Here is a 26,996-nt window from a genome sequence, read left to right as displayed (position 1 = left end):
TCCTACAATGTACATAATCTTGCATATAAATCGTACATAATCCTATTGTTGAGTGTGCAGTCAAACAAATTTACATAATGAAAATAGGAGCAAACTAGGAATGTACGACGTTGTCATGATTAAGAAAGTTGTCTTAAAACCAGAGAGAGAGAGAGAGAGAGAGAGAGAGCAGCATTGCCACCATGACGAGATTAGAAAATGTAGACATGCAATAGAAACTTGCTGTGATTCATAGTATGTTAAGAGGCAGAAGCCTCTAAGCGGATGAATGATATAAGTTTATGATCGGATTCTTAAGCGGATGAAGGATTTTAAGTTTATGATCGGTTGACATGGCTTTTGTTCAATTGCTCCAAGTAGGTCGAACAGGAATGTTGAAACTGAAATCAAATTGAAACCTGACTTGGGCAGTTCAGTTTTTGTTCCAACTGCTTAGAACGGGATCTAAAACTGGAACCATCGGTTCTCGTTCGATCTTGTCTTATGTTAGATATTCAATTAGAAGTACACCCAATTTCAAAGTGGGATTTTTTTTTGATCAAAATTTTGTAAGAAAATTATATATATATTTTCGGCATCAGTATCATGCCTAGCTTCAACTACTGGGACCTAACGATCCTGCACCCAACCATCTTCTGGAGCTCATAACAGGTAGCCCTGACATTAACAGAATGTCAACGACCCTCAATCCTACTACACCCAAGTGTCTTCTCTACTTTTCTCACTCTCATCAGATCCCTCACATGATTAGAGACTTCCCATCTGCCAGCATCAGCCAAAATGTTCGACACCAATGCATAAGTCCCTCCTCCAAAATCCAAGTAACCTCCGAGGGCCTTGCCACCAAGGTGCTCCCACTCTGCTTGCTGTAATCCATGCGTCTTGCAAGCACTCAGCAAGACTCCCCACACATGCTTGTCAGGCTCAACCGGCATGCTGCAAAGGATCCCTTCCGCTTCCTTTAGGCGCCCAGCCCGTGAGAAGGCATCCATCATACAGGTGTAGTGTTCCTTCTGAGGAACAACTCCATAAACCTTGCTCATGGCCTTAAATATCATCAAACCTTGGTCGAGCAATCCTGCATGGCAGCACGCTGATAGTAATGCAAGGAACGCCACACCGTCCGGCCTCAGCCCATGACAAATCATAGAAGCAAACAGCTGGAGTGCAAGATCTGCCCGACTGCTCATTGCCAGACCTCCCATCATCGTGCACCAAGACACCAGATCTCTGCAAGCAAGCCCACTGAAAGCTCTCCAAGCCATGACTATCACTCCACACTTAGCGTACATATTGATCAAAGCATTACCGGGGAGACCGCAAACACCGATGTGACTCTTGAGCAGGTAGGAATGGATCCACTTGCCAGTGCTCAACGCTCCAAGAGAAGCACAGGCGCGCAGCACGCAGGCCATGGTCGCCTCATTCGGCTCGACCTGACCATGCCGTAGCATCACGTGGAAGGCTGATATGGCTTCTTCAGGGATTCCGTTGGCCGCATAACCAGAGATCAGAGTCGTCCATGAGACGACGTCCTTACTCGGCATTTCGCCAAACAAATTGCGGGCACTGACCAAATCCCTGCAGCTCATGTACAGATCCAAAATCGCGTTATCCAATATGACGTTGCAGCCATGGCCACCGCAGCTTTTAAGGCCAAACCCGTGAACAGCCTTCCCGGGACGGAGAGCACCGAGACGAGCGCAAGCGGGAAGCAGGCTCACAAGGGTCAAGGCGTTCGGGGGAACGTCCATGGAGCGGAAGGCCGCGAGGGCCTCATCCTCGCGCCCGCACCTCGCCAGCGCCGACACGAACGAAGTCCAGCAGACTACATCGGGGCGGGCGATGCCGGCGAAGACGCGGCGGACGGAGTCGACGTCGGCGGCGGAGGTGTAGAAGCCGATGAGGGAGTTCTGGACGAAGAGGTCGGCGTGGAGGCCGGAGTTGAGGAGACGGGCGTGGAGTTGGAGGCCGTGGTCGGGGTGGAGAAGGGAGGCAGCGCGGAGGAGGAAGGTGTAGGCGAAGTGATCCGAGGAGGGAGGTGAGAGGTGGAGAATATGGCGGAAGACATGGAGGGCTTTCTCGGGGGCGTGGGACAGGGAGAGGGAGCGGAGGAGGGAGTTCAGGAGGTTGCGTCTGTGGGACTTGGTGAGGTGGGCTTGGATTTGGCCAGCTTCAAGCGGGTGAAGAAGAACCATTCCCCGTGAGCAACGTTCTGATGCAGCTCAGCCTTGTATATATATATATATGTATATATATATATATATATATATGTATATGTATATATATATATATATATGTATATGTATATATATATATATATATATATATGTACATATATATATATATATATATCCCGTGCGTAATATATATACATATATATGTACATATATATGTATGTATATGTATATATATATACATATATATACATATACATATATATATATATATATACATATACATATACATATATATATACATATATATATATATATACATATACATATATATATGTATATATATGTGTTTATATATATATGTATGTATATATATATATATATATATGAATAAATATATACATATATATGTATATATATACATACATATACATATATACATACATATATATACATACATATATATACATACATATATATATATATATATATATATATTACACATATATATATACACATACACATACACACACACACACACACATATATATATATATATATATATATATATATATATATATATATATATATATATTCAAAGAGTTAAAATTTTTTCATACATGATATTATCAAGTAAATTATACGATACTTTTCTCAATCAAAAGGCAACAGTGATTTTTCATTATAGACCACGAAATCACAAAACCAAGTAGCTGTGATTGATACACGGAATTCTAAATACAAAGCTATTATCTTCCTTCCATATCATCACGCAAAAATAAAAGCGAAAATAATAAATAAAGAAAGCCCTCACTCAAGTGGTCTTAGAAAGAGACTGTCATCAACAAAAAAAAAAGGAATCACAAACAGTAACTTAAAGAGTACTGTATATGGCTGACGCAAGAGCTACATATATACAAGGTGATAGCAAGTCCTTGTTTCAGTGCAAAAAGAATGGAGTTGGATCAAATATATTTAAGATTGGACTTGGATCAAACAAGTTGAAACTGCTCCAAATATACATAAAAGACGTTAAGAGTCATGAGTCACAAGCCTATTGATTCAAAACTATAAGAACAAACCGCATTAAAATAAAGAAGATAAAAGAATAAAAGGAGCTACAACTAGGACAATGATAAGAACATTTGATTTTGTAGAAAAGCCATAGAGAGACCAAAAGTATTGCGGCATATCAGCGCTTTTCTTTCTGTAACAAAACTACATAACAGAACTTAAAAAACACAATAACACTAACCTCATTCGCTGTTCTGGTTAGATGCCAGCGAAGCCTTTTGCAATCTTTAAGAATAATATAATACTCATTAGACAGATTATTGAATGAACCAATTTCCCAATGGGTGCAAAATCAATTTCCTGTAACAAAAAAATGTTTATGCCTCCTCAAGGAATTAAGCAGAACATACCTTTATCGAATAAACTGACATAAGCTACAAGTGAAAAAGTTATCTATATTCTCTATACATAACAAAATGAATTTGGAGTGCCATCTTCTCAAGTTTTCATTTGTACATCACTATGGCAGCAAGGGGAGCAAAATTACAAATACAGCTTCCTTCCTGTCCTGCTCTTTTGGTTGTGGCAACAAAAAATTGTTGTGGATTGTTCTTTATTACTGCTTTAGTACGTTCTTTGAAGCAAAAATTTAGCAATCCAAAATCCTCCTTGGCTGGGGCTAAATCTTGCGTCCAAGGATCACTAAGCAATTTATAATGCAATTCATGTAGAGAGGAAATCTAATAGGATCACGATAGCTGGCAAATTAACATAAATTGAAATCAGATGCACAATAAGTCATTGCAGTTAAACAATCTACTAAGTTCAGATACACACCATCATCGGGTACCAAAAAAGATGATTAATTAACTTGTTCCAATGGAAGTCAACTTCTTGCCAAAGTTTAGCTTGTGTGATATACTATGTGTGATATTTGAGGACCATATACTATGTGTGATATTTGATGACAACAATGTTGACTTCTGAATTTCTAAATTAAGGAATATCAACTACCAGTAGCCAAACTTCTTAAACTTTAACAATTGGTTTCAATTTTAAAAGAAAAGTTTTAAATCACAAACCAGAAATCTCAATAACACTTTCTAGACATTGAAGTACATGCACTTCTTATTAAGATTCAAAAGATAAGGTTTAATTCTTGTGGATCCAAAGTTTCCATTTGTACATCACTATGGTGGCAAGAAGAGCAAAATTACAAATACAACTTCCTTTCCGTCCTTCTCTTTTGGTTATCTCGACAAAAATTGTTGTGGATTGTTCTTATTACTGCTTTATTGAGTTCTTTTGAAGCAAAAATTTGGCAATCCGAAATCCTTCTTGGTTTGGGCTAAATCTTGCCTCCAAGGATCATTATGCAATTTATAATGCAATACCTGTAGAGAGGAAATCTAATAGGATCAGGATAGCTAGCAAATTAACATAAATTGATATCAGATGGACAATAAGTCACTGCAGTTAAACAATCTACTAAGTTCAGATGTGCCAATAATACCATACACACCATCATCAGGTGCCAAAAAAGATGATTAATTAAATTGTACCGAGGGAAGTCAACTTCTATCCAAAGTTTAGCTTAGATAAATTAACTGCAGACCAACATTTAATGCACCAGAGATTACATACAGAATATTGCTTAATCCAGTAGAATCTGATACAAAGAATTATCTACCTTTTCATTATGCACAACAAGAATAATGAGGACCATATACCTTAGTTGACATTTGATGACAACAATGTTAACTTCTGAATTTATAAATCAAGGAATATCAACTATCGGTAGCAAAACTTCTTAAGGTTTAGCAACTGGTTTCAATTTTAAAAGAAAGGTTTTAAATCACAGATCAGATATCTCAATCTATCTTCCTAGACATTGCCATACATGCACTTCTTATTATGATTCAAAAGATAAGGTTAATTCTTGTGTATTATCAGTAGACAAGTTCTTCACTCATATTTAAACAGTATCTTGAGCATTCAAAATCAACTGTCAGATATAATTTAACTCCCTGATGTCCTTGCAGACAACCTACTAGCTATGGAGGCATGGAATAATGTTAAACACAAAACATACATGCATTTTCTTTATTCTTCTGACAGCCAGAGGATGCTGTAGGTACCTACCAGCTATATGGAATGATGGAGGCCAAATCCTTTAAACCAGTGCAATTAACTTCATGCCAATCACTAAGATGTACAATTTCAAACTAAATTTTTCCAGAATTCTCTTACAAAGATATCAAATTTTCTCAAGAGGACAAAAATTAATTTTGGTACAGAAAATTGAACCAGTCCTCAAAACTCAGTAACCTGTAAAATAGAAGATAAACCACACTTATAGAATGAAGAAATTCAAGAATCAAGAGATAGCAATGGCGACATCAACTTGGAGAGAAGAGTAGCCATCTTGCTTAGAAAAATTCTCTCTTAAAGAGCAAATCCAAATGGTTTAGGTGATCCACAGCAAACACCCTAAAACTATGTGCTTAAATTTAGAGTAGCAGCAATGTACTTGCATGCCTCAAATTAAAAATCAGTGAATTTAGGGTTGAAAAAAACTGAATATTATTTAAACTAGGCAATCTGTATTTGCTTTTAATCAGTGAAAAGGAATAAGTCTACAAATAGTAGGACACTAAAATTTGAATCCATGTCTGTTCAATATGGAGACAAGCTTGAACCTCATAATAGGTGGATGTATGATGAATACAGATAGGGAGGTTAGACAAAAATACATTTACAAATCAGATTTTAGATGGATACAGATACAAGTCATTTTGAAACTGATACATACAAGGATATTCAGTGACAGAATTTGGTTATGATTAATATGCATAGGTGGTCAAGATATTGGCACATTACTGAAGGACATGCTGAGATCTGCATATATATCCAAATAAAAGTCAAAAGGATGCAAGTAACAATTGGTCTACCACATCAAATGTAATTTGAATAGCTAAAATATCCATTGCTCACACTAGTATTATCTTTCTGTAGTGCCATTGTGATGGATTGACACTAAAGGATACCATCCAGATATCCCAATCCAAACCCAGAATTTGTCTAAATTCCCAAACAAGGATCCAGATTGTAAAAGAAAACCCAAATGTGTAATCGGAATATATACATCCATGTTGACTCTGAATCCGAATATGGGTACCCAGTTCTATCCGAACTTAAATCTGGATTTGTTCAGATGTTATCTGATCCTCTTTTTTAACTAGGTGAAAAGGATTCGGCAAGAAGGTAGATTCAGTAAAAAACACATTCACATGATTGTACCACCTAGAACATAATTTCGTTCTGTTTACATACACTTGTTATGACACATTAAGGTAAACAATTTTGTATCAGAATTCATAAATGACAAATAAGATGCAGCAATTTAATGATCATGGACATGATTGGCTACAAGTACTTCCTATCAACTTGCAGGGCAAACTAAATATGAAGATGTCACAACATCATTCAAAATCTTTATCCATGAAAAAACAATATTAACTCCTAATAATGTTGAAAAAGAGTCAACACATGAAAACCAAGGTTATAGGAGCCCTGCGTTTATTAGGTTGATCAAACTATTGAACTACGGGAACCCTACTGTTATTTTGTCTTCATTTACTTCTATGTCGTTTCATCTCTCCATTTGAGGACAATTTGGGACACATTATCAAGTATGTGAAAATGTTCTTTAGTTTATGATACTTTGTCATTTCAAAAAATCTGTAGGGTTTGGAGAAAAAAAATAACAAATGGCTTTTCATGATTATAACAATTAAATGTGTGCCTTCATATCTCACCTGTTTATAACTTTTTTCATTTTCTTATTCAAGGGAAAGGATGGCTGCATGACTATGTGTACCTAAGCAGCACTGTTAATAATACTGATGTTGATTTACCTAATTGTAATTCATCTATTTATATTAACATGGAAAGCAATAACAGGTTCACATATATGGGACTTTCTTGCCACATATTAATTATTTTCACCATTGTGTGCTACACAGAATCATGGATCAAACATCAACTATAATGGTTGGCATGCATATTTACCAGTCTGAAAGCAGATAGTACATGTTCTGAGTGATTCAGCCAGTTCAGCCTGAAATTAGACTTACCATCCTGTAACCTTACTGTATCAGATTTACGGAGTCATAAGAAAACTGGTACCAAGCCACATACACTGAACAAAAAGCATATTGCTGTCAGTATCAAGATGTTTTTTTGTAATCCTGACAGCTATAAACTATCTTTCCTTTTTTCTTTTTCTTCACCACCACCACCACCACCACCATCACCATTACCTCCTCTCTCTCTCTCTCTCTCCCTCTCTCACTCCAACTCCTCCCTTTTGCACCACTGCTGCCTCGTCCTTCCCACCACATCATTGCTGCCACCTCCTACTAATATGAATTGCAATGCCTCTTCCTACTGGGACGCATGCACTTCTTCCTCCTTGTCTTTCTCTTCCTCTTCCTCCTCTTACTTTGCCTCCTACGCACCTGCTCTCTTTCTCTTTCTCTCTCTCTCTATCTCTCTCTGGTTCAGATGATTCTGGTCTTATGTATTCGTACTAAGAGTCTCAATACATTGTCTCAGATCAATTCTTCTTCTTCCTCCTTCCCTCCATTCTTCTCTCTCTTTCTGTATGGTCTGTGTATTGACTGGTACAGTGCTGGTAAATTGCCCTGTACCAATATGTAACTGGTTGGTATGTATTCGTACTAAGAGTCTCAATACATTGTCTCAGATCAATTCTTCTTCTTCCTCCTTCCCTCCATTCTTCTCTCTCTTTCTGTATGGTCTGTGTATTGACTGGTACAGTGCTGGTAAATTGCCCTGTACCAATATGTAACTGGTCCAACCGCTAATGGATATTGGTATTAAGTCAAGATTTTAATCTATGCACTTAGTATTAACAATCTCCAACTTTTTGTATCAGAGAATGCATAGACCTTCACTATCAGCAAATGCCCTCTCTATCAGCAAATGCCCTCCTACGTGCATGAAGAAGCATGTTGAAATTGATATGGCATAGCGTGCTTAACTGGAAGAACCTAGAGGGGTCTGTAATGCCTACCGATTGCTATTCATTTCTGAAATTAACCAATCAAACGTGCATGAATGAAAAAGTAATTGTTAGTTCATCAAGCATGATGAGATCAAAACTAAGAAAGGTTGAAAGACTTGAGCAGTTTAATTACCTAAATCTCTGTAATTTAATTACCTAAATCTTATCATAAATGACAAGATGCAGCATGAAACTACAAACTTAAATTCTCGACTCTAAACTTACCATATATATTTTCATGCTCCATCTTATCATTTGGACTCTAAATTTTGGAGTTTGAGTTATTTTCTTAACTAAACTTGAAGTTCATATTTTGAGAATGTTGAAACTGGCTACCAAATTGGTAACTGTTCTACCTGTATAAATGTGGAGAAAACATCATCTTCCTACCAAATTGGTAACTGTTCTACCTGTATAAATGTGGAGAAAACATCATCTTCCTCCAATTTTGAGAACTCAACTGCCCAGTCATCCTCCGCAGAAAACAATTTCTTTTGCCTCTGAGCCTCGAGCAACACCGAGTCCCGATATAAGAACCTCTGCCAGGTTTGACGTATATTTGCCAACATATAGTCTATTTCTGTCTCATTAAACCGCTGGACAGTCCAGTAAGAGTATCAATAAGTACATAACAGCTTGTTACATGAACATAAAAAAATGTTGCGAGAGGGATGCTATATTACCCATAGAATTTTAATCAAGTTTGGAATATCATCTTCTTTTATTCTAACTGCAAAACTTCTGTAATTGAAGACATTCTCATACGGAAGGTAGATACCATCCTGCAACCAAGGTGTCACAATTATACAAGTCAGAGAAAAGTCAAAATGCTTACATAGAAGCAAAAGTAAAATGTGCAGCTTCATTGAATAGATTGAAAGCAGGAACAAAGATAAGAATAAAAAATGGATATGCCACCAAAATGGACGAGAGAGTTTTATATGTTATGGCATGAAGGAAGATCCCATTCTAAGAAAGAGGAAGAGATCAGAAAAGGAAAACCTAGCTTCATAATCAAGTACAGGAAGTAGAAGCACGAAACTGCAAACAAGCCCTAGTGCTATGGTACAGTTGCTTTATTGAAACTTGGGTGACAAGGGTTCAAGTTATGGAAGTAGCCTCTCTTTGTGCAGGGTCAATTTTGCATACATGTAATCTTCTCAGTTCATTGGTGGGAAGGCCAACACTATTTTAGAAGCAAAGAAAGAAACACATGGACACCTGAATTATTACGGGAATGCATCCATGCATTATACTATCTTCCATGCGTCCGCTCCATCCATCCCCAGGCAAGACACCACAGAAAATAGAACTTGCCAGATCATCATAATACTTGGAAGAGCGTACAGAAGTTACTGTTACATTAGCAATATGCTGCCTCCCAAGCTTGCCTTCTTTGTTAGGTGTAGAACCAAATTCCTCAGCCAGTTTTTGCCTAATGCCCATACTGTACCTGAAATCATTTTGAAATCAACAGATGCATTACTATCAGATAAATAATTATGGTGTCAAGACCATTATATTCTAAGATATTTACTCACGTGTCTTCAGGTCGACCGTTTTCATAGACAGGTCCTAAGTTTCCGTTGAAGTAGAATAGAGTAGTACGCTTTGTCCGTGGTCTACACAACCAGTTAGACCAACATTATATGAATCTAATAATGAGAAAAGGCATATAAGTCACTTAAACTTCATGAGTACCTTGTCCAAAGTTTGGCCCATATGGCACCTGGTTCAGGCCTTTTCCATGCAGGAAGGACAAGATCCTTCTCTGGGTCAAAGCAGGGATGGTTGCCTCTTTTAAAGGAAGGTATTTTGTCCCAGTTGTCAGCCCAATAAGCTGTTGTTGAGTGATTATGTTTTGAATTTGTATTCCCCCAGTGAACTAACATCATGCTATTCCAGATTTCTTTCGGAGCATAGCAAGCACCTTCATCCCATGAAAAAAACTGCCGTGAGGTAGAATCAGAGGTCAGATTCTCATCAGAAGTTAATGCAATTTAAATTCTCACCATTCGGAACATCAGTGCCATACCCATATATGGTCCTTTCCTGAGGACCGATTCCAGTAGGGATACCGCTCAACTATATGATCATAAGCCCTCTTGTAGAACTCCAAAGTAAAATAACTCCTTAGACCCTTTTGTTCCTGAGACGAGTGAATTTTTGAGTTGTTTTCCTTTTTTTCTTGTATCAACAGATTTGTTCAACCAAAAAAAGGGCATGGCAGAACAAGGAATTATTTTGGAGAAATCACTGGAACAAACAATAGCTACAAAACTCATACCTTCATGCGCAAGTGAGGTGCATCATCTGCTCGAGTTATTATACATGAATCAAGAACTGGAACATAGAAATAATCTGCTTCTTCACCGTTCATTGTTCGATAAGGACTAGCGAGAATGCTCTCATAGAGTGCCATCTGTATAATGAAGAATGATATAAGGATATGTTGTGAAAAGTAATAGTAACAATACTTGTCAGTCTCATAAACAACCACCTGTGATCCATATAACTGATCAGTCCACAAAGTTCTATTCTTATCAGTATATATTCTGTTAAAACAGTCAAACTTGAAATGCCGTCCCTGCAAAAGAACATGCAAAATGGTGTATAGATCTTGATCATTTTTGTTCTAAACAAGAAAGAAGATGAGTCGTGAAGCTACCTCAAGAAGGTGTGCGTTGAACTCTGGTGGCAGATCATATACATATATGAGTGGCCTTTTCTTTTTGACTACAGCTTTAATGGTCAGAAGATCACTACTAGGTACCTTATCAGGTAAATCAACTGTAGCTGGTCGAAGCCATTCTGGCCATTCTTGGATAGGTGATAAGGAAGATGGAACACTGCAATCTATCCCATAATAACCTCTATCACACTGAATAACTAATTTCAGTACACGTATTATGGCAAAAGCAGCAGCTTCAATATCAGAAAGAGCCTCTTCTGAGAATACCAGAATTACAAGGTACATCAAGTAGAATTAAAAGTAGACACATATTTGTCTATTGAATTGAGAATTTTTTGAAATTGACAAATCATCAACAAAATGGAAAAGAAAATAAAACATCTGTTTCCTAGTTTTCCATAGTTAAAATTGGTTGGGAGTTATAATGCATTAATGAAAGTTCCTTGAGCATACCTCACAGAAACCACCGCGGCAATGACCATGCCCAGAGCACTGATTGAGACAAGCGCATACAGTTGGTATCTCACAAAACTGTCCCACAAGACAGTCATATCTACAATCACATTCTTCTTTAAATTTCACTTTTGAAGCATATGCATCGTCTGGATCTACATTGCACCAGCCAGGTTTGGTACGATTGGTTGTGAAAATGTTATCAAAATCAGCCTTCGTCCAATCAGTAACCTTAGGACCACCAGATTGGGAAGGTAAGCTGAAATAGCCATAGAGGAAGGCTATAAGCACCATAATAAGTACCTAAATATTGTGGACAATAACATTAACTTGGTTACTTTATTTTAAAGCCACAATCCTCCACCACCGGACGATTTGGATATTTTGTTCCTTGTCCACAGAAACACATTGCTCGAGTGGTGTCACAATAAGCAGGACATATAGAAACAATCCATGAACCAAATGGATGTTCTGGAGATACTGGGAGATTACAGTTCAGCTCCAACTTCTTTGTACATCCTTCACCTGGTAGCACACAAAAATATTAATATCTTATGCATTGGTTGTTCATTTAAAAAACGTAACATAAATAAAAGTGGATTTTCCCACAAGTAAATTAATAATCTAAACTATATAGTCAAATGCTAACAATTAACTGCCAAATGAATCGAAAACTGAATCAAATGCCCTTGTTGTTCTAAAGTCAGAAGAAAAGGAAGAGTCACGAAGACAACAGAGACATCCAAACAAAATGAAGCAAAATGAACCCTATGTTTCTTTTAACATGGAAATAAACAATGAAAATAAGGACATTGTTTATAGACCTTTCCTTGCAAATTGCTTGGAATTTATGGAAGTGAAGCTATTGTTTCGAACTTAATACTAACATCACTAAGATTCAACAATTTCTTACACAGGTATATAAGTGGCAGGAAAAGTTTTACCAACCATCGTATCCATGAAAGCACCTGCATTCCCCCAGCTCCCTGTTACATACACCTCGGCCGCTACAATCATTTTGGCAACTCTTGCCACCTATGTTCTGCAAAGAAAACACAAAAGTCCTCAACGGTTAAAGGCCCGCTTCGTAACCTCAAAATGTCCGATCAATCAAAGCAAAGGCGCATATACCTCTACGACTTCGACCGCGGCCAAGATCGAACCGCAACCGGAAAGCCACCTCCCGATCTCGGCCTTCCATGGCGCGCTGCGGTACGTTACCGCCCCATGGGAGTGGGCCGGAAACCGAGCACCCCATTCTACGTCATCCCAGCGCTCGGTCCGTCTGTGATCCGACGACGCATTGAGAGGCGCGCAGGAAGCGGAATTCTGTCGAGCGCCGAAGAAGTCGAGGGAGGACGGGAATAGGGGCGACAAGAACATGTGGATCGCGGAGGCCAGGAGCAAGAGAGAGACGGTCGCTGTGACGAGGGACCACGGGTGCTTCCACGACGGGAACGAGACCATCCTGGGGTCTTCCGCAGATCGGGAGCGCGTGGGCGACGAGGTATGGGTCGTTTTGATTCCAAGCCGACATCGTCAGGTAACGGAAAATATTAAACATTTCCATTAACTCTCCTTAATTCTTTTATCGTTTTCTCTTTTAATTCTTTTACCGTTTTCTATTTCTTTCCTCTCCTCTTTATGATATTTTATTTATGATGTTTTCAACCTATCCCAAAGAGTTTATTTTTATCATACATGATATTATCAAGTAAATATACGATAATTTTCTCAATCAAAAGGCAACAGCAGCGGATCTCTATATACAAAACCATTATATTCATTCCATATCATCAGGCAAAAATAAAAAAAGTAAAAATAATAAATAAAGAAAACCCTCGTTCAAGTGGTCTTAGAAAGAGACCGTCATAAATTCCTAACTTTATTTTTTCTTTTTTTTTTTTTCTCATCTCTATTTTGAAAAATATCAAAATAACATCTCTGTTTTTTTAATAGATAATATTAATCTTAAAAATCGTTTGGGTTCACATAGGATTAAACTAGTTAAAAAATTAATTTAACTATAATCGATACTTTTATTATATACTGTACATCCCTATTTCACATTTACTAATCGATACGATTTGTGTCCTACGATCTTTCATCTCCTATCACTTTTTATTCTATTGTCGTTGCTACAGTGTACTCTATAGCCATCAAACATCATCATCTTCATGCATCGTTAGGTTTAGGATTGAGTTCCGTCGTCTACGAGTATCAAGTTCTGCCATTACCATAAGGAAGGTTCTAGGGTTCGAGTGTTTCATGCTTCCAGAGTCTCAAAACTACAACTATAGCCAACATTATTTGCGATAGAGCTTCAAAGGTTCTTCTTTAAGGCATGTCTCAATTTCTATAAGAATATTTACTAAGAAATTTAAACTTTTGGTTTATTATATAGCTAGAGTTCTTGGGTTGCATTGATATTTAGTATTCTGATTAGTATTACGAAAACTTATTGTTTTACTAACAATATTTTGAGTATTTTTTAAAATAAAATCTTTGTTTAGAACAATGTGCTATTTTTATCTTATTTATTATATTTTTAATGAATTATAATTCATCCATGTAATTAATAATGTCTTTTCACTTTTGAGCTTTTAAAAGGTGGAAAATTTGGTCCAAAGAAAAATTCAAAAACAGTGCATCACATAGATGCATTATTCACAATGATCTCAATTTTTTATAAAAGCTTTGAATAGGACACTTATAGACAATATTTCACTGGTTTTCTATTTAATATTTTTTTGGTATTTTTATAAATTTTTGAGCATTTGAATAGTACATTATTTTTCTATTTCTAAAAAATTATAAGGCAACCATGTAATTTTTTTTTTTCATAGTTGAGCTTCTAAATAGTCAACAACAAATGTAAACAATTTAGTCCAGAAAAAAAATATAATATGAATTTTTAGCATTTGAATAGTGTGTCAATTTTTTATTTTCTCTTTATTTTTTGTATTTCTAACAAATTATAAAGTATCCATGTAATATTTTTTCATACTTGGACTTCTAAATAGGTCAATAATATATGTAAAAAAATTAGTCTAGAAAAAAAATTCCTAATATGTGATGCACTATTTTTGAGGAAAAAATAAAAAATAGTGCATCGCATAGATGCACTGTTCAAAATGATTTAATTTTTTTTGAAAAACTTTTAATAGGACAATTATGAACATATGTCACTAGTTTTCTATTTTAGAGATTTTTTGATATTTTTATGGATTTTATGGACATATAAACAATGCACCATTTTTCTATTTTTCCTTGTTTTTTCTAGTTAGATTATTTTTAATTAAATTATTAACTCTAACTTCTTTTGGTTTTAAACAAAAAATAATAATGTCATCATATGCTTATTATATGTATAGAATGTCCAAAGCCAACTAATTTAAGCATACGTATGTTTTTGTTTATATAAGTTCCCATTTAATTTTTTTAATTATCATTGATAATTTTTAAATTTCATCATTGTAGTTCCATTTGTTGGTGCCATGGATCAAGTCATTTTGATGATGAAAAGGAGTCCAAAAGCCATTCTGGTTGGATAATTTTTGGACAAAGCTTTGTTAATCATTTTTATCATTTTTTTAATGATGCCTACAAGCATAATTGAGTAAGATTGGTCTTAATGATATCATTAAGGATGGTATTTCTTGGATATCCCTGATATTCTTGTATCTTACGGATTAATATTTATAATTATAAAAAGATTATATGAGAATGATAAGTTTCTAATGAATGGAGTGGAACTATTTTTTATTATGTTCGTCTGTTTTGTTTTATCTATACAATATCGGAGATGTTATTGATCCGAAGTCATTTGGATTCATAGGATATTATTTTCCTTCTAAAGGATCAACTTTTAGAGATTTGAAAAGGTTGATGATAAATTTACATCTAGGTGATGATGATAAATCAATAATGAACTTTTGTCGGATGTATAATTGAATGATTTAAACATTTTGAATAAGTATAATTGATTAGTAACAATTTATTCATTTATTTTCGAGAGAAATGTCAATGCCCTTAAGCTAATGATACAAGTGAGAATTTACATGATCGATGATTATTTCCAAATTATTGACACTTTGAACATTTATTCTTTTTTTTTTTGTTATCATGTGTTAGATTCAATTTTTGCTTTCTTTCTTCTACCAACTACTCGCACCATGCTTGTTGAAGTTAATACGATACGATCATATTCTCATCATATCCAATATTATATGCTTCTCATTAAAAATATTTTATTATTACATGTCTTTTTTGTAGGTGTTTGCTCTGTAATAATATTCATAAAAGGAATTTAGATTATCATTCCTATGCAATAGCAGTAAGAACATGAAAATTTTAAAATATCAAAAGACCAACATGAATAACTTCTTTTCTCCAAATCTATTATAATTGTCTTAGAGGATGTATGCACTTGTAATTTAGCATAAGTATAAGAAAAGACACCATAGTATTGATCCTTGTCCATTACCTTAGTAAATTGATCCTCGACGATATTTATTAAAGTTGATTTTAAATTATTAAGTATTTCACGGTGAGTACAAATCATTCAATAATCTTCCTCCTAATCATTTCATAAAGGTAAAATAGGTAAGCCACGAGTATCCTTCAATAATAAATTTATACTTTTTGATACATTTATGGTAAGTATTATATAACGATGTAGAAGCCTATTTTTCTTTCTCAATTTTAGATATCCATATGACACTTTTAATATGATTTTTCCTCAACTTTTACATGCGTTCATTAAACTTGTACATAGTAGTAATCCAAAATAGTTTTGAAGATTGCTTTCACACTTGAAAAAATTTCTGAATTTTGATCACTAATAATAGTCAAATTTTCGCATCCCATAATACATATTCTCAATTGATGCAAGAACTTTTTCGCATGAATCCCTACACTCAATCTTTGTCCCGAAAAATACAATTGGAAATAATTTGTTACAACTATTAATAGTTATAGTAATCATCAAAGCACTGAAATGTTTGCCTAATAGATATGCAATATTATACCAAAAACATGCCACATATATAATCTGAAACTTCTAAGATAAGCTATGAAAACCCAAAATATTTTTTAAAAATAATTTTATGATGAAACTATCATTTGGACATGAGTCTCATAGTTATACAGTTTTAACTCCTTTAAAAATAAAATTATATTAGTGTATGACCAGTCAAAGTCACCACTAATCTCATTAAGTGTAATATTTGATATAAGATAAGTCTTCCTATATGAAACAACTCAGCAATAATCATCTTTGAGGTATAGTCAAGATTTCCTATAACTTAATCTTTGATTTGATTTACAATGAAAGAACTATTGCATTGCTTATGATCCCTCTTTGTAAATTATAATCATGCTCTTTATGAAACTTGATAATTAAAAAACTATTAGTTTTATCACAAGCTATTATCATCCATTAGCAATAGAAAACTTTATATTTTGTTTTTTATCTTATAACTTCTAGTTACAATATATTTAATCTCAAAATTTCTTTGAATGACATAGTCTTTGAAGGATTTTTGAAATTCAAGCATATCTCATAACACCTATTCAATGACATTATTATTTGGGTTACAAATACCATACCTAATCAACAAACAAAACATTGTATGAACAATCATCATCTTCAATGAAAGAAACTATTGTGTTTAATAATACACCATCATTTCGGCTATAATCATATTTAACAAATATTTATTCAACATTATCATATATATTCTCACTTAAAATAACTCGTTGATCAACAAATGATGAATCATAAATATTAGGGTTTATATCACCTTCAACCTCTTGTAATTTTTCTTTAGTTAATTCAATTTTGAAGATATCATCACTATCATCTTTATCACAGTAACATGGGCTATTCAAGTCTGTGAAAAGAATATCAAAATCTGATCTTTTTTATAAATAATTTTCACCCAAATTTGTTGTCTCATCTAGTGTCTATCTATCAATATCATTAAAAACCAAAAATACTTCGTCGGGAATAAAATCCTTCCCATAGTGAGATTATTAGAATTAAAAAAAAAAAATAGAATCATTGAACCAATATAATAATAGTAACATGAGTTATAACACATTGGCTCCTATAAATACACAGTATGAAACAAATATTTTTTTAATGACATGAATATATTTACATGATGTTTTTTATCTTCTTGATTCAACAAGAATGAAAAGAATAAAAACAAGAAGATGGACAAGAAGAATAGTAGCAACTCACGTATGAAGAATGGAGATGACAAAAAAAAAAAGGTGACAAAAGAGAAGCTTTTTTTGCTTTCTTCATCGAGATCGACACTTATACTATGACAATAACTTACTGTACATTGTACCATCCACTTTACAGGTCTCCTCAACAGAAATAAAATGTTAAACCAATAGTGAACCATCTCAACTCGATCCGATCAACAAAATCTTACTAAACTGATAGTCCAAAAGCCACTATTTTAGGCAAAAATAATAATAGCTTAGCTATCTAGGGATAAATAGGTAAAATAACTCATCAAGGGTTGTTTTATTTTAAAAAAAAAATAAAAACACTCTATAAGAAAAAATCAAAATTAAAAACTTGTTTTTAAAATTCACTCAAACAATAACTTAAAGCATTATATATGGTTGACGCAATAGCAAGTATCTACATCACACTTCCTGGGAATGCATACAGAGAACCAATCCAAGTCCTTGTTTCAGTGAAAAAGAACAGAGTTTGATCAAACAGATTTAAGCTTGGACTTGGATCAAACAAGTTGAAACTGCTATATATATATAACACGTTAAGAGAGTCATGAGTCATCAAAACTACAAGAACAAACTTCATCAAAATGAAGGACATAAGAAAGGAGCTGCTACTTGGTCAATGATAAAGAAGATTTGGTTTTGTAGAAACACCTTAAAGACACCAAATGTATTGTGGCATGTCAGTGTTTTATTTTGGTGATAAAACTACATATCAAACTTAAAAACCACAAGAAACACTAACCTCAATCGCTTTTCCGCGTAGATGCCAACGAAGCCTCTTGCAATATTTAAAGATAATATAATACTCATTAGACAGATCACTGAATGAATAAATTTCCCAGTGGGAGCAAAATCAATCTACTGGAACCAGCCCAGATCTTCACATTCATGCAAAGCAAGACAAATTTAACACAAAAGATTGTTTGTACCTCCGTAAGGAATTAAACAAAGCATGCCTTTATTGAATGAACTGACATGGGCTAGAAGTGAAAACAGTTATCTATATTCTATATACATGACAATGAATTTGGAGCGTCATCTTCCCCAAGTTTTCTTTTGTACATCACTATGGCGGCAAGGAGAGCAAAATACAAATACAGCTTCCTTTCCCTCCTGCTCTTTTGGTCATGGAAACAAAAAATTGTGGTGGATTGTTCTTTATCACTACTTTAGTGAGTTCTTTTCAAGCAAAAATTTGGCAATCCAAAATCCTTCCTGGCCTGGGCTAAATCTTGCCTCCAAGGATCATTATGCAATTTATAATGCAATACCTGTAGAGAGGATACCTAATAGAATCAGCATAGCTAGCAAATTGACATAAATTGAAATCAGATGGACAATAAGTCGCTGCAGTTAAACAATTTCCTAAGTTCAGAGGTGATAATAATACAATACAGTATACACACCTTTGTAAGGTACCAAAAAAGATGATTAACAAACTTGTTCCAAGGTAAGTCAAATTCTAGCCATTGTTTAGCTTAGACAAATTAACTGCCCAAACCAACAGTTAATGCACCAGAGATTACATAATCAGAATATTGCTTACTCTAGTCCACTGTATGACTAGAAGTAGAATCTAATACAAAGATCAGTCTACTTTTTTATTAGGCACAAGAAGAATAATCAGGACCATATATTTTGTGCGACATTTAATGACAACAATGTTGACTTCTGAATTTCTAATCAAAGAATATCAACTATCAGTAGCAAAACTTATTAGGGTGAACAACTAGTTTCAATTTTAAAAGAAAGGTTTTAAATCCTGAATCAGATATCTCAATCTGGTTTTCTAGACATTGCCATACATACTCTTGATATGATTCAAAAGATAAGGTTAATTCTTGTGGATGATCAATAGCCAGGTTGTTCACTCATATTTAAATATTATCTTGAGCTTTCAGGATCAACTGTCAGATCTAGTTTAACTCCCTGATATCCTCCTTGCAGACAACCACTCCACGGTCAGAACAACAATCCTAGGAGCAATAGAAGCATGGAATAATAATAAACACAAAAGTTACGCGCATTTTCTTTAAAAAATTCTTCTGATAACCAGAGGATGCCGTAGGAACCTACCAGCTATAAGCAATGGTGATGGCCAAATCCTTTAAAGCAGTGCAATGAACATCATGCCAAGCATTTTACCAGAAGGCTCTTACGAAGATATCAAATTTATTCAAGAGGACAAAAATTTATTTTGGTACAGAAAATTGAACCAGTCGACAAATCTCAGTAACCTGTATAACAGAAGATATACCACATTCATAGAATGAAGAAATTCAAGAGATAGCAAGGATGACACCAACTTGGAGAGAAGAGTAGCTATCTTGCTTAGAAAAATCTTCTTAAAGAGCAAATCCTGATCACAGCAAGCACCTAAAAAACTATGTGCTTAAATTTAGAGCAGCAGCAATGTATTTGCATGCCTCAAATTAAAAATCAGTGCTGTGGATAATTGCTACTGCTCTAAATTTACGCACATAGTTTTAGGGTGTTTGCCATCGATCACCTAAAACATTTGGATTTGAGAAAATTTTAGGAATATGTCTACAAATAGTAGGACACTAACATTTGAAACCATGTCTCTTCAATAAGGAGACAGGCTTGAACCTGATAAGAGGTGGATGCATGATGAATATGGATACAAATAGGGGTGTTAGACAAAAATACATTTACAAATAAGATTTTAGATGGATACAGATACAAGTCATTTTGAAACTGATACATACTACAATATTCAGTGATGGAATTTGATTATGGTTATTATACATAGGAGGTCAAGATATTGGCACATTACTAAAGGACATGCTGTGATCTGCATACAGATCCAAATAAAAATGAAAAGGATGCAAGTAACAATTGGTCTACCACATCAAGTGTAACGTGAATAGCTAAATCTTCATTGCTCACACTAGTATTATCCATGTGTCACCATTGTGATATATGGATTGACACTAAAGGAAACCATCCAGATATCCCAATCCAAACCCAAAATTGGCTAAATGTCCAAACAAAGATCCGGATTGTAAAAGCAAACCCATATGTGTATTCAGAAATATATACATCCATATTGACTGAATCCAAATATGGGTACCCAGTTATATCTGAATTTAAATCTGGAATTGTTCAGATGTTATCTTATCCATTTTTTTAACCAAGTGAATTGGATTCGACAAGAAGGTAGATCCAGTAAAAAGCACATTCACTTGATTGTACCACCTAGAGCATAATTCCATTTTGTTTACATACACCTGTTATGAGACATTAAGGAAAACAATTTAATGTCAGACTTCATTAATGACAAATAAGATGCAGCAATTTAATGATCATGGGCATCATCGACTACAAGTACTTTCTATTAACTTGCAGGGGAAACTAATTATGAAGATGTCATAAAATCATTCAAAATCTTTATCCATGCAGAAACAACATTATCTGCTAATAATAATGAAAAGTGTCAACACATTAAAACCAAGGTTATGGAGCCCTACGTTTATTAGGTTGATCAAACTATTAAACTGAGGGAACCTTAGTGGTAAATCATATTCATTTACTTCCATATCATTTCATCTCTCCATTTGGGTACAAATTGGGATACACTGCCATGTATGTGAAAATGTTGTTTAGTTTATGATGCTTTGTCATTTCTAAAACCCTATAGGGTTTGGAGGAAAAAAATGAACATAAAAAGACTTTTCATGATTCTAACAATTAAGGATGTGCCTTCATACCTCACATGTTTATAACTTATTTTGTTTTCTTACTCAGGGGAAAGAACGGCTGCATGACAATGTACCTAAACAGCACTATGTTGTTACTGTTGTTGATTTACCTAATTGTAATTTATCAATTTAGATTTACATGGAAAGCAATACCAGGCTCACATATCTGGGTATTTCTTGCCACATCTGAATTATTTTCACCATTATGGATCAAACTTCAACTATATTGGTTGGTACATGACTAGTATTCACCAGTCTGAAAGCCGATTGGTACATGTACTGAGTGATTCACCTGGTTCAGTCTCAAATCAGGCTTACCATCCCGTAACCTTACTGTATCAGATTTACTGAGTCATAAGAAGACTAGTACCAAGCTGTACCAAACAATAAGCCTATTGCTGTAGGTATCAAGTTGTTATTTCTTTAATCCTGACAGCTATCAACTTTCTTTCCTTTTTCCTTTTTCTTCACCACCACTACCACCACCACCACCATTACCTCCTCCGCTCACTCTCTCTCCTACATCTCATCCTCCCTTTTGCACCACTGCTGCTTTGTCCTTCCCACCACATCATTGCTGCCACATCGTACTAATATGCATTGCCATGCCTCTTTCTACTGGTAGGCATGCACCTCTTCTTCCTCGTCTTTCTCTTCCTCTTCCACCTCTTACTTTGCCTCCTCCTCCCCTCCTGTTTTTTTCTCTCTCTATTTCTCTCTGGTCCGGGTGATTCCAGCCTTATGTATCCGTACCAAGAGTCCCAATACATCGTATCATATCAATTCTGCTTCTTCCTCCTTCCGCCCATTCTTCTCTCTCTTTCTGTATGGTCTGTGTATTGACTGGTACATTGTCCTGTACCAATATGAAACTGGCCCAACCGCTGATAGATACTGGTATCAGATCAAGATTTTAATACAGGCCCTTAGTATTTAACAATCTCCAAGTCTTCATATCAAAGAATGAATAGACCATCTCTATCAGCAAATACCCTCCTTCGTGCATTAGGAAACATGTTGAAATTGAAAGACTTGATGCTAAGAAAGGTTTGAAAGACTTGAGCAGTTTAATTACCTAAATCTCTGTAAATTGAAATATTACTGCTGGTTTATACTTTGATGCTGCTGCATCTTATCATTTAGAGTTTGAGTTATTTTCTTAACTAAATTTGAAGTTCACATTTTGAGAATGTTAAAACTAGCTACCAAATTGGTAACAGTGTTACCTGTATAAATGTAGAGAAAACATCATCTTCCTCCAATTTTGAGAACTCGACTGCCCAGTCATCCTCCACAGAAAACAAATTCTTTTGCCTCTGAGCCTCAAGCAACACTGAGTCCCGATATAAGAACCTCTGCCAGGTTTGATGTATATTTGCCAACATAAAGTCTATTTCTGTCTCATTAAATTGCTGGACAGTCCAGTAAGGGTATCAATAAGTACATAACAGCTTGTTACATGAACATAAAAAAATGTTGCGAGAAGGATGCTATATTACCTGTAGAATTTTAATCAAGTTTGGAATATCATCTTCTTGAATTCGAACTGCAAAACTTCTGTAATTAAAGACATTCTCATACGGAAGGTAGATACCATCCTGCAACCAAGGTGTCAAAATTATATAAGTCAGAGAAAAGTCAAAATACTGGCATAGAAGAACAACTAAAATTTGCAGCTTCATTCAATAGACAGAAAGCAGGAACAAAGATGGGCATCAAAAATGAATATGCTACCAAAAGGAACAAGAGAGTTTTATATGTTATGGCATGAAGGAAGATCCCATTCTAAGAATGAGGAAGAGATCAGAAAGGGAAAATCTAGGTTTCTAATTAAGTACAGGAAGTAGAAGCATGAAACTGCGAACAAGCCCTAGTGCTATGGTACAGTTGCTTTGTCGAAACTTGGGTGTCAAGGGTTCAAGTTACAGAAGCAGCCTCTTAGTGTGCAGGGCCAATTTTGCATAAATTTAAGCTTCTCACTTCATTGGTGGGAAGGCCAACACTATTTTAGAAGCAAAGGGAGAAACATATGGACACCTGAATTATTACAGGAATGCATCCTTGCTGCATACTATCTTCCATGCGTCCACTCCATCCATCCCCAGGCAACACACCACAGAAAATAGAGCTAGCCAGATCATCATAATACTTGGAAGAGCGCACAGAAGTTACTGTTACATTAGCAATATGCTGTCTCCCAAGCTTGCCCTCTTTGTTAGGTGTAGAACTAAATTCCTCAGCCAGTTTTTGCCTAATGCCCATACTGTACCTGAAATCATTTTGAAATCAACAGATATATAACCATCAGATAAATAATTGTGGTGTCAAGACCATTATGTTCTAAAATATTTACTCACGTGTCTTCAGGTCGACCGTTTTCATAGGCAGGTCCTAAGTTTCCGTCGAAGTAGAATAGAGTAGTACGCTCTGTCCGTGGTCTACACATCCAGTTAGACCAACCTTAGATGAATCCAATAATGAGAAAAGACACAGAAGTCAGTTAAACTTCATGGGTACCTTGCCCAAAGTTTTGCCCATATTGCACCTGGTTGAGGCCTTTTCCATGCAGGAAGGACAAGATCCTTCGCTGGGTCAAAGCAAGGATGGTTGCCTCTTTTAAAGGAGGGTATTTGGTCCCAGTTGTCAGCCCAATAAGCTGTCGTTGAGTGATTATATTTTGAGTTAGTATTCCCCCAGTGAACTAACATCATGCTATTCCAGATTTGTGTTGGGGCATAGCAAGCACCTTCATCCCATGAAAAAAACTGCCATGAGGTAGAAGCAATGAGGTTAGATTCTCAACATAAGTCCATAAAATTTAAATTCTCACCATTTGGAACATCAGTGCCATACCCATATATGGTCCTTTCCAGAGGACCGATTCCAGTAAGGATAGTGCTCAACGATATGATCATAAGCCCTCTTGTAGAACTCCAAAGTAAAATAACTCCTTAAACCCTTTTGTTCCTGGGATTCGAGTTATCTTTTGAGTACTTTTCCTTCTTTTTCTTTTATGTATCAACAATTGTTTTCAACCAAAAGATGGTAATGAAGAACATGGAATTATTTTAGAGAAAGCACTAGAACAAAACAATAGCTACAAAACTCATACCTTCATGCGTAAGTGAGGCGCATCATCTGCTCGAGTTATTATACAGGAATCGAGAACTGGAACATAAAAGTAATCTGCTTCTTCACCATTCATTGTTCGATAAGGACTAGCGAGAATGCTCTCATAGAGTGCCATCTATATAGTGAAGAATGATGTAAGGATATGTTGTATAAAATAATAGTAACAATTCTTGTCGTATTCTCATAAACAACCACCTGTGATCCATATAACTGATCAGTCCATAAAGTTCTATTCTTATCAGTATATATTCTGTTAACACACTCAAACTTGAAATGCCGTCCCTGCAAAAGAAAATGTAAAAAAGTGTACAGATCTTGATCATTTTTGTTTCAAACAAGAGAATATGAGTGATGAAGCTACCTCAAGAAGGTGTGCATTGAACTCTGGTGGCAGATCATAAACATATATGAGTGGCCTTTTCTTTTTAACTACAGCTTTGATGGTCAGAAGATCACTACTTGTAGGTGCCTTATCATGTAAATCAATTGTAGCTGGTCGAAGCCATTCTGGCCATTCTTGAATAGGTGATATCGAAGATGGAACACTGCAATCGATTCCATAATAACCTCTGTCACACTGAATAACTAACTTCAGTACAGGTATTGTGGCAAAAGCAGCAGCTGGTAAAAGTAAGAGACATATTTGTCTATTGAGTTAATAATCTTTTTAACTTGACAAAGCATCAACAAAATGAAAAAGAAAAATAAAACACCTGTTTTCCTAGTTTTTCACAGTTAAATTGGTTGGGAGTTATAGCGCACCTCACAAAAACCACCACGGCAATGCCCACGCCCAGAGCACTGATTGAGACAACTGCATACAGTTGGTATCTCACAAAACTGTCCCAAAAGACAGTCATATTTACAATCGCATTCTTCTTTAAATTTCACTTTTGAAGCATATGCATCTTCTGGATCTACATTGCACCAGCCAGGTTTAGTACCATTGGTCGTGAAAATGTTATCAAAATCAGCCTTCGTCCAATCAGTAACCTTAGGACCACCAGGTTGGGAAGGTAAGCTGAAATGGCCATAGAGGAAGGCTATAAGCACCATAACAAGTACCTAAATATTTTGGACAACAACTTTAACTTGGTTACTTTATTTTAAAGCCACAAGCCTCTGCCACCGGACGATTTGGATATTTTGTTCCTTGTCCACAGAAACACATTGCGCGAGTGGTGTCACAATAAGCAGGACATATTGAAACAATCCATGAACCAAATGGTTGTTCTGGAGATACTGGGAGATTACAGTTCAGCTCCAACTTCTTTGTACATCCTTCACCTGCTTGAACACAAAAATATTAATATCTTATGCATTGGTTGTTCATGTCAACAAACATAACATAAAGAGATGTGGATTTTCCCAGAACTAAATTAATAATCCAAACTATATAGGCAATTGCTAACAAATAACTGCCAAAATGAATTGAAAAATGAATTAAAGGCCCTTGTTGTACTGAAGTTAGAAGTGAAGGAAGAGACACGAAGACAATGGAGACATCCAAACAAAATGAAGCAAAATGAACCCCCATGTTTTTTAATATGGAAATAAACGATGAGAATAAGGACACTGTTTATAGCCCTTTGCTTGCATATTGCTTGAAATTAATGGAAGTGCAGCTATTGTTTCCAACTTAACTAAAAGACTAACATCACTAAGATTCAACGATTTCTTAAATAGATATATAAGTGGCATTACATATGGCAAAAATTTTACCAACCATCGTATCCATGAAAGCACCTGCATGCCCCCAGCTCCCTATTGCATACACCTCGGCCGCTACAATCGTTTTGGCAACTCTTGCCACCTATGTTCTGAATAGGAAACACCAAGCCCTCAACCGTTAAAGACGCACTCTGCAACGTCAAAATGTCCAATCAATCAGAGGAAAGGCGCATATACCTCTACGACTTGGACCGTGGCCAAGGCCGAACCGCAACCGGAGAGCCACCTCCCGATCTCGGCCTTCCAAGGCGCGCCGCGGTATGTCACCGCCCCATGGGAGTCGGCCGGAAACCGAGCACCCCATTCAACATCATCCCAGCGCTCGGTCCGTCCGCGATCCGACGACGCATTGAAAGGCGCGCAGGAAGCGGAATTCTGTCGACCGCCGAAGAAGTCGAGGGAGGACGGGAAGATGGGCGACAAGAACATGTGGATCGCGGAGGCCAGGATCAACAGCAAGCCGATCGCTACGACGAGGGACCACGGGTACTTCCACGACGGGAACGAGACCATCCTCGATTTTACTGGTCTAGCGGGATTGGGAGAACCCTAGAGACGATTCATCTGGGCGTTCTCGATATCGGCGGCGCGTGGGCGACGGCGTCAGCCTCGACGGGTCGTCTTGAATCCAGCCGACACATGATGATGATGGGAAAAGCCAAGATAGTCGGTTTGGTTTGGTTTGGTTCGGGATGGAAGTGGAGGCCTTTTGGAAGCTTGTC

At 36.0% G+C, this 26,996-nt stretch overlaps 3 protein-coding genes across 3 annotated transcripts; all 3 read right to left on the bottom strand.

Annotated features, from left to right (window-relative positions):
• Positions 1–556: 556 nt before the first annotated feature.
• On the bottom strand, positions 557–2,206 carry LOC135676809 (pentatricopeptide repeat-containing protein At4g38010-like). The gene has a single exon (XM_065188400.1). The coding sequence runs from the start codon at positions 2,196–2,198 to the stop codon at positions 675–677; it is 1,524 nt and encodes a 507-aa protein (XP_065044472.1). The 5' UTR covers positions 2,199–2,206; the 3' UTR covers positions 557–674.
• An 816-nt stretch (positions 2,207–3,022) lies between these two features.
• On the bottom strand, positions 3,023–12,954 carry LOC135676808 (uncharacterized). The gene is made up of 14 exons (XM_065188399.1): positions 12,557–12,954; positions 12,374–12,467; positions 11,764–11,950; positions 11,426–11,684; positions 10,949–11,161; positions 10,781–10,867; positions 10,568–10,702; positions 10,316–10,429; positions 9,982–10,229; positions 9,822–9,902; positions 9,502–9,733; positions 8,964–9,062; positions 8,691–8,876; positions 3,023–4,585 (listed from the first exon to the last, which is right to left on the bottom strand). Exons 1-14 carry the CDS (start codon positions 12,890–12,892, stop codon positions 4,484–4,486), a joined length of 2,373 nt encoding a protein of 790 aa, XP_065044471.1. The 5' UTR covers positions 12,893–12,954; the 3' UTR covers positions 3,023–4,483.
• A 5,577-nt stretch (positions 12,955–18,531) lies between these two features.
• Positions 18,532–26,996, bottom strand: LOC135585407 (uncharacterized). The gene is made up of 14 exons (XM_065188398.1): positions 26,452–26,996; positions 26,270–26,363; positions 25,644–25,830; positions 25,306–25,564; positions 24,905–25,120; positions 24,739–24,825; positions 24,524–24,658; positions 24,265–24,378; positions 23,929–24,176; positions 23,769–23,849; positions 23,449–23,680; positions 22,911–23,009; positions 22,638–22,823; positions 18,532–18,960 (listed from the first exon to the last, which is right to left on the bottom strand). Exons 1-14 carry the CDS (start codon positions 26,785–26,787, stop codon positions 18,859–18,861), a joined length of 2,376 nt encoding a protein of 791 aa, XP_065044470.1. The 5' UTR covers positions 26,788–26,996; the 3' UTR covers positions 18,532–18,858.

This window comes from Musa acuminata, chromosome BXJ1-6, assembly GCF_036884655.1.
Source record: "Musa acuminata AAA Group cultivar baxijiao chromosome BXJ1-6, Cavendish_Baxijiao_AAA, whole genome shotgun sequence".
In the NCBI taxonomy this organism is placed as follows: Eukaryota; Viridiplantae; Streptophyta; class Magnoliopsida; order Zingiberales; family Musaceae; genus Musa; species Musa acuminata.
This window is presented reverse-complemented; position numbering and strand designations above follow the sequence as displayed.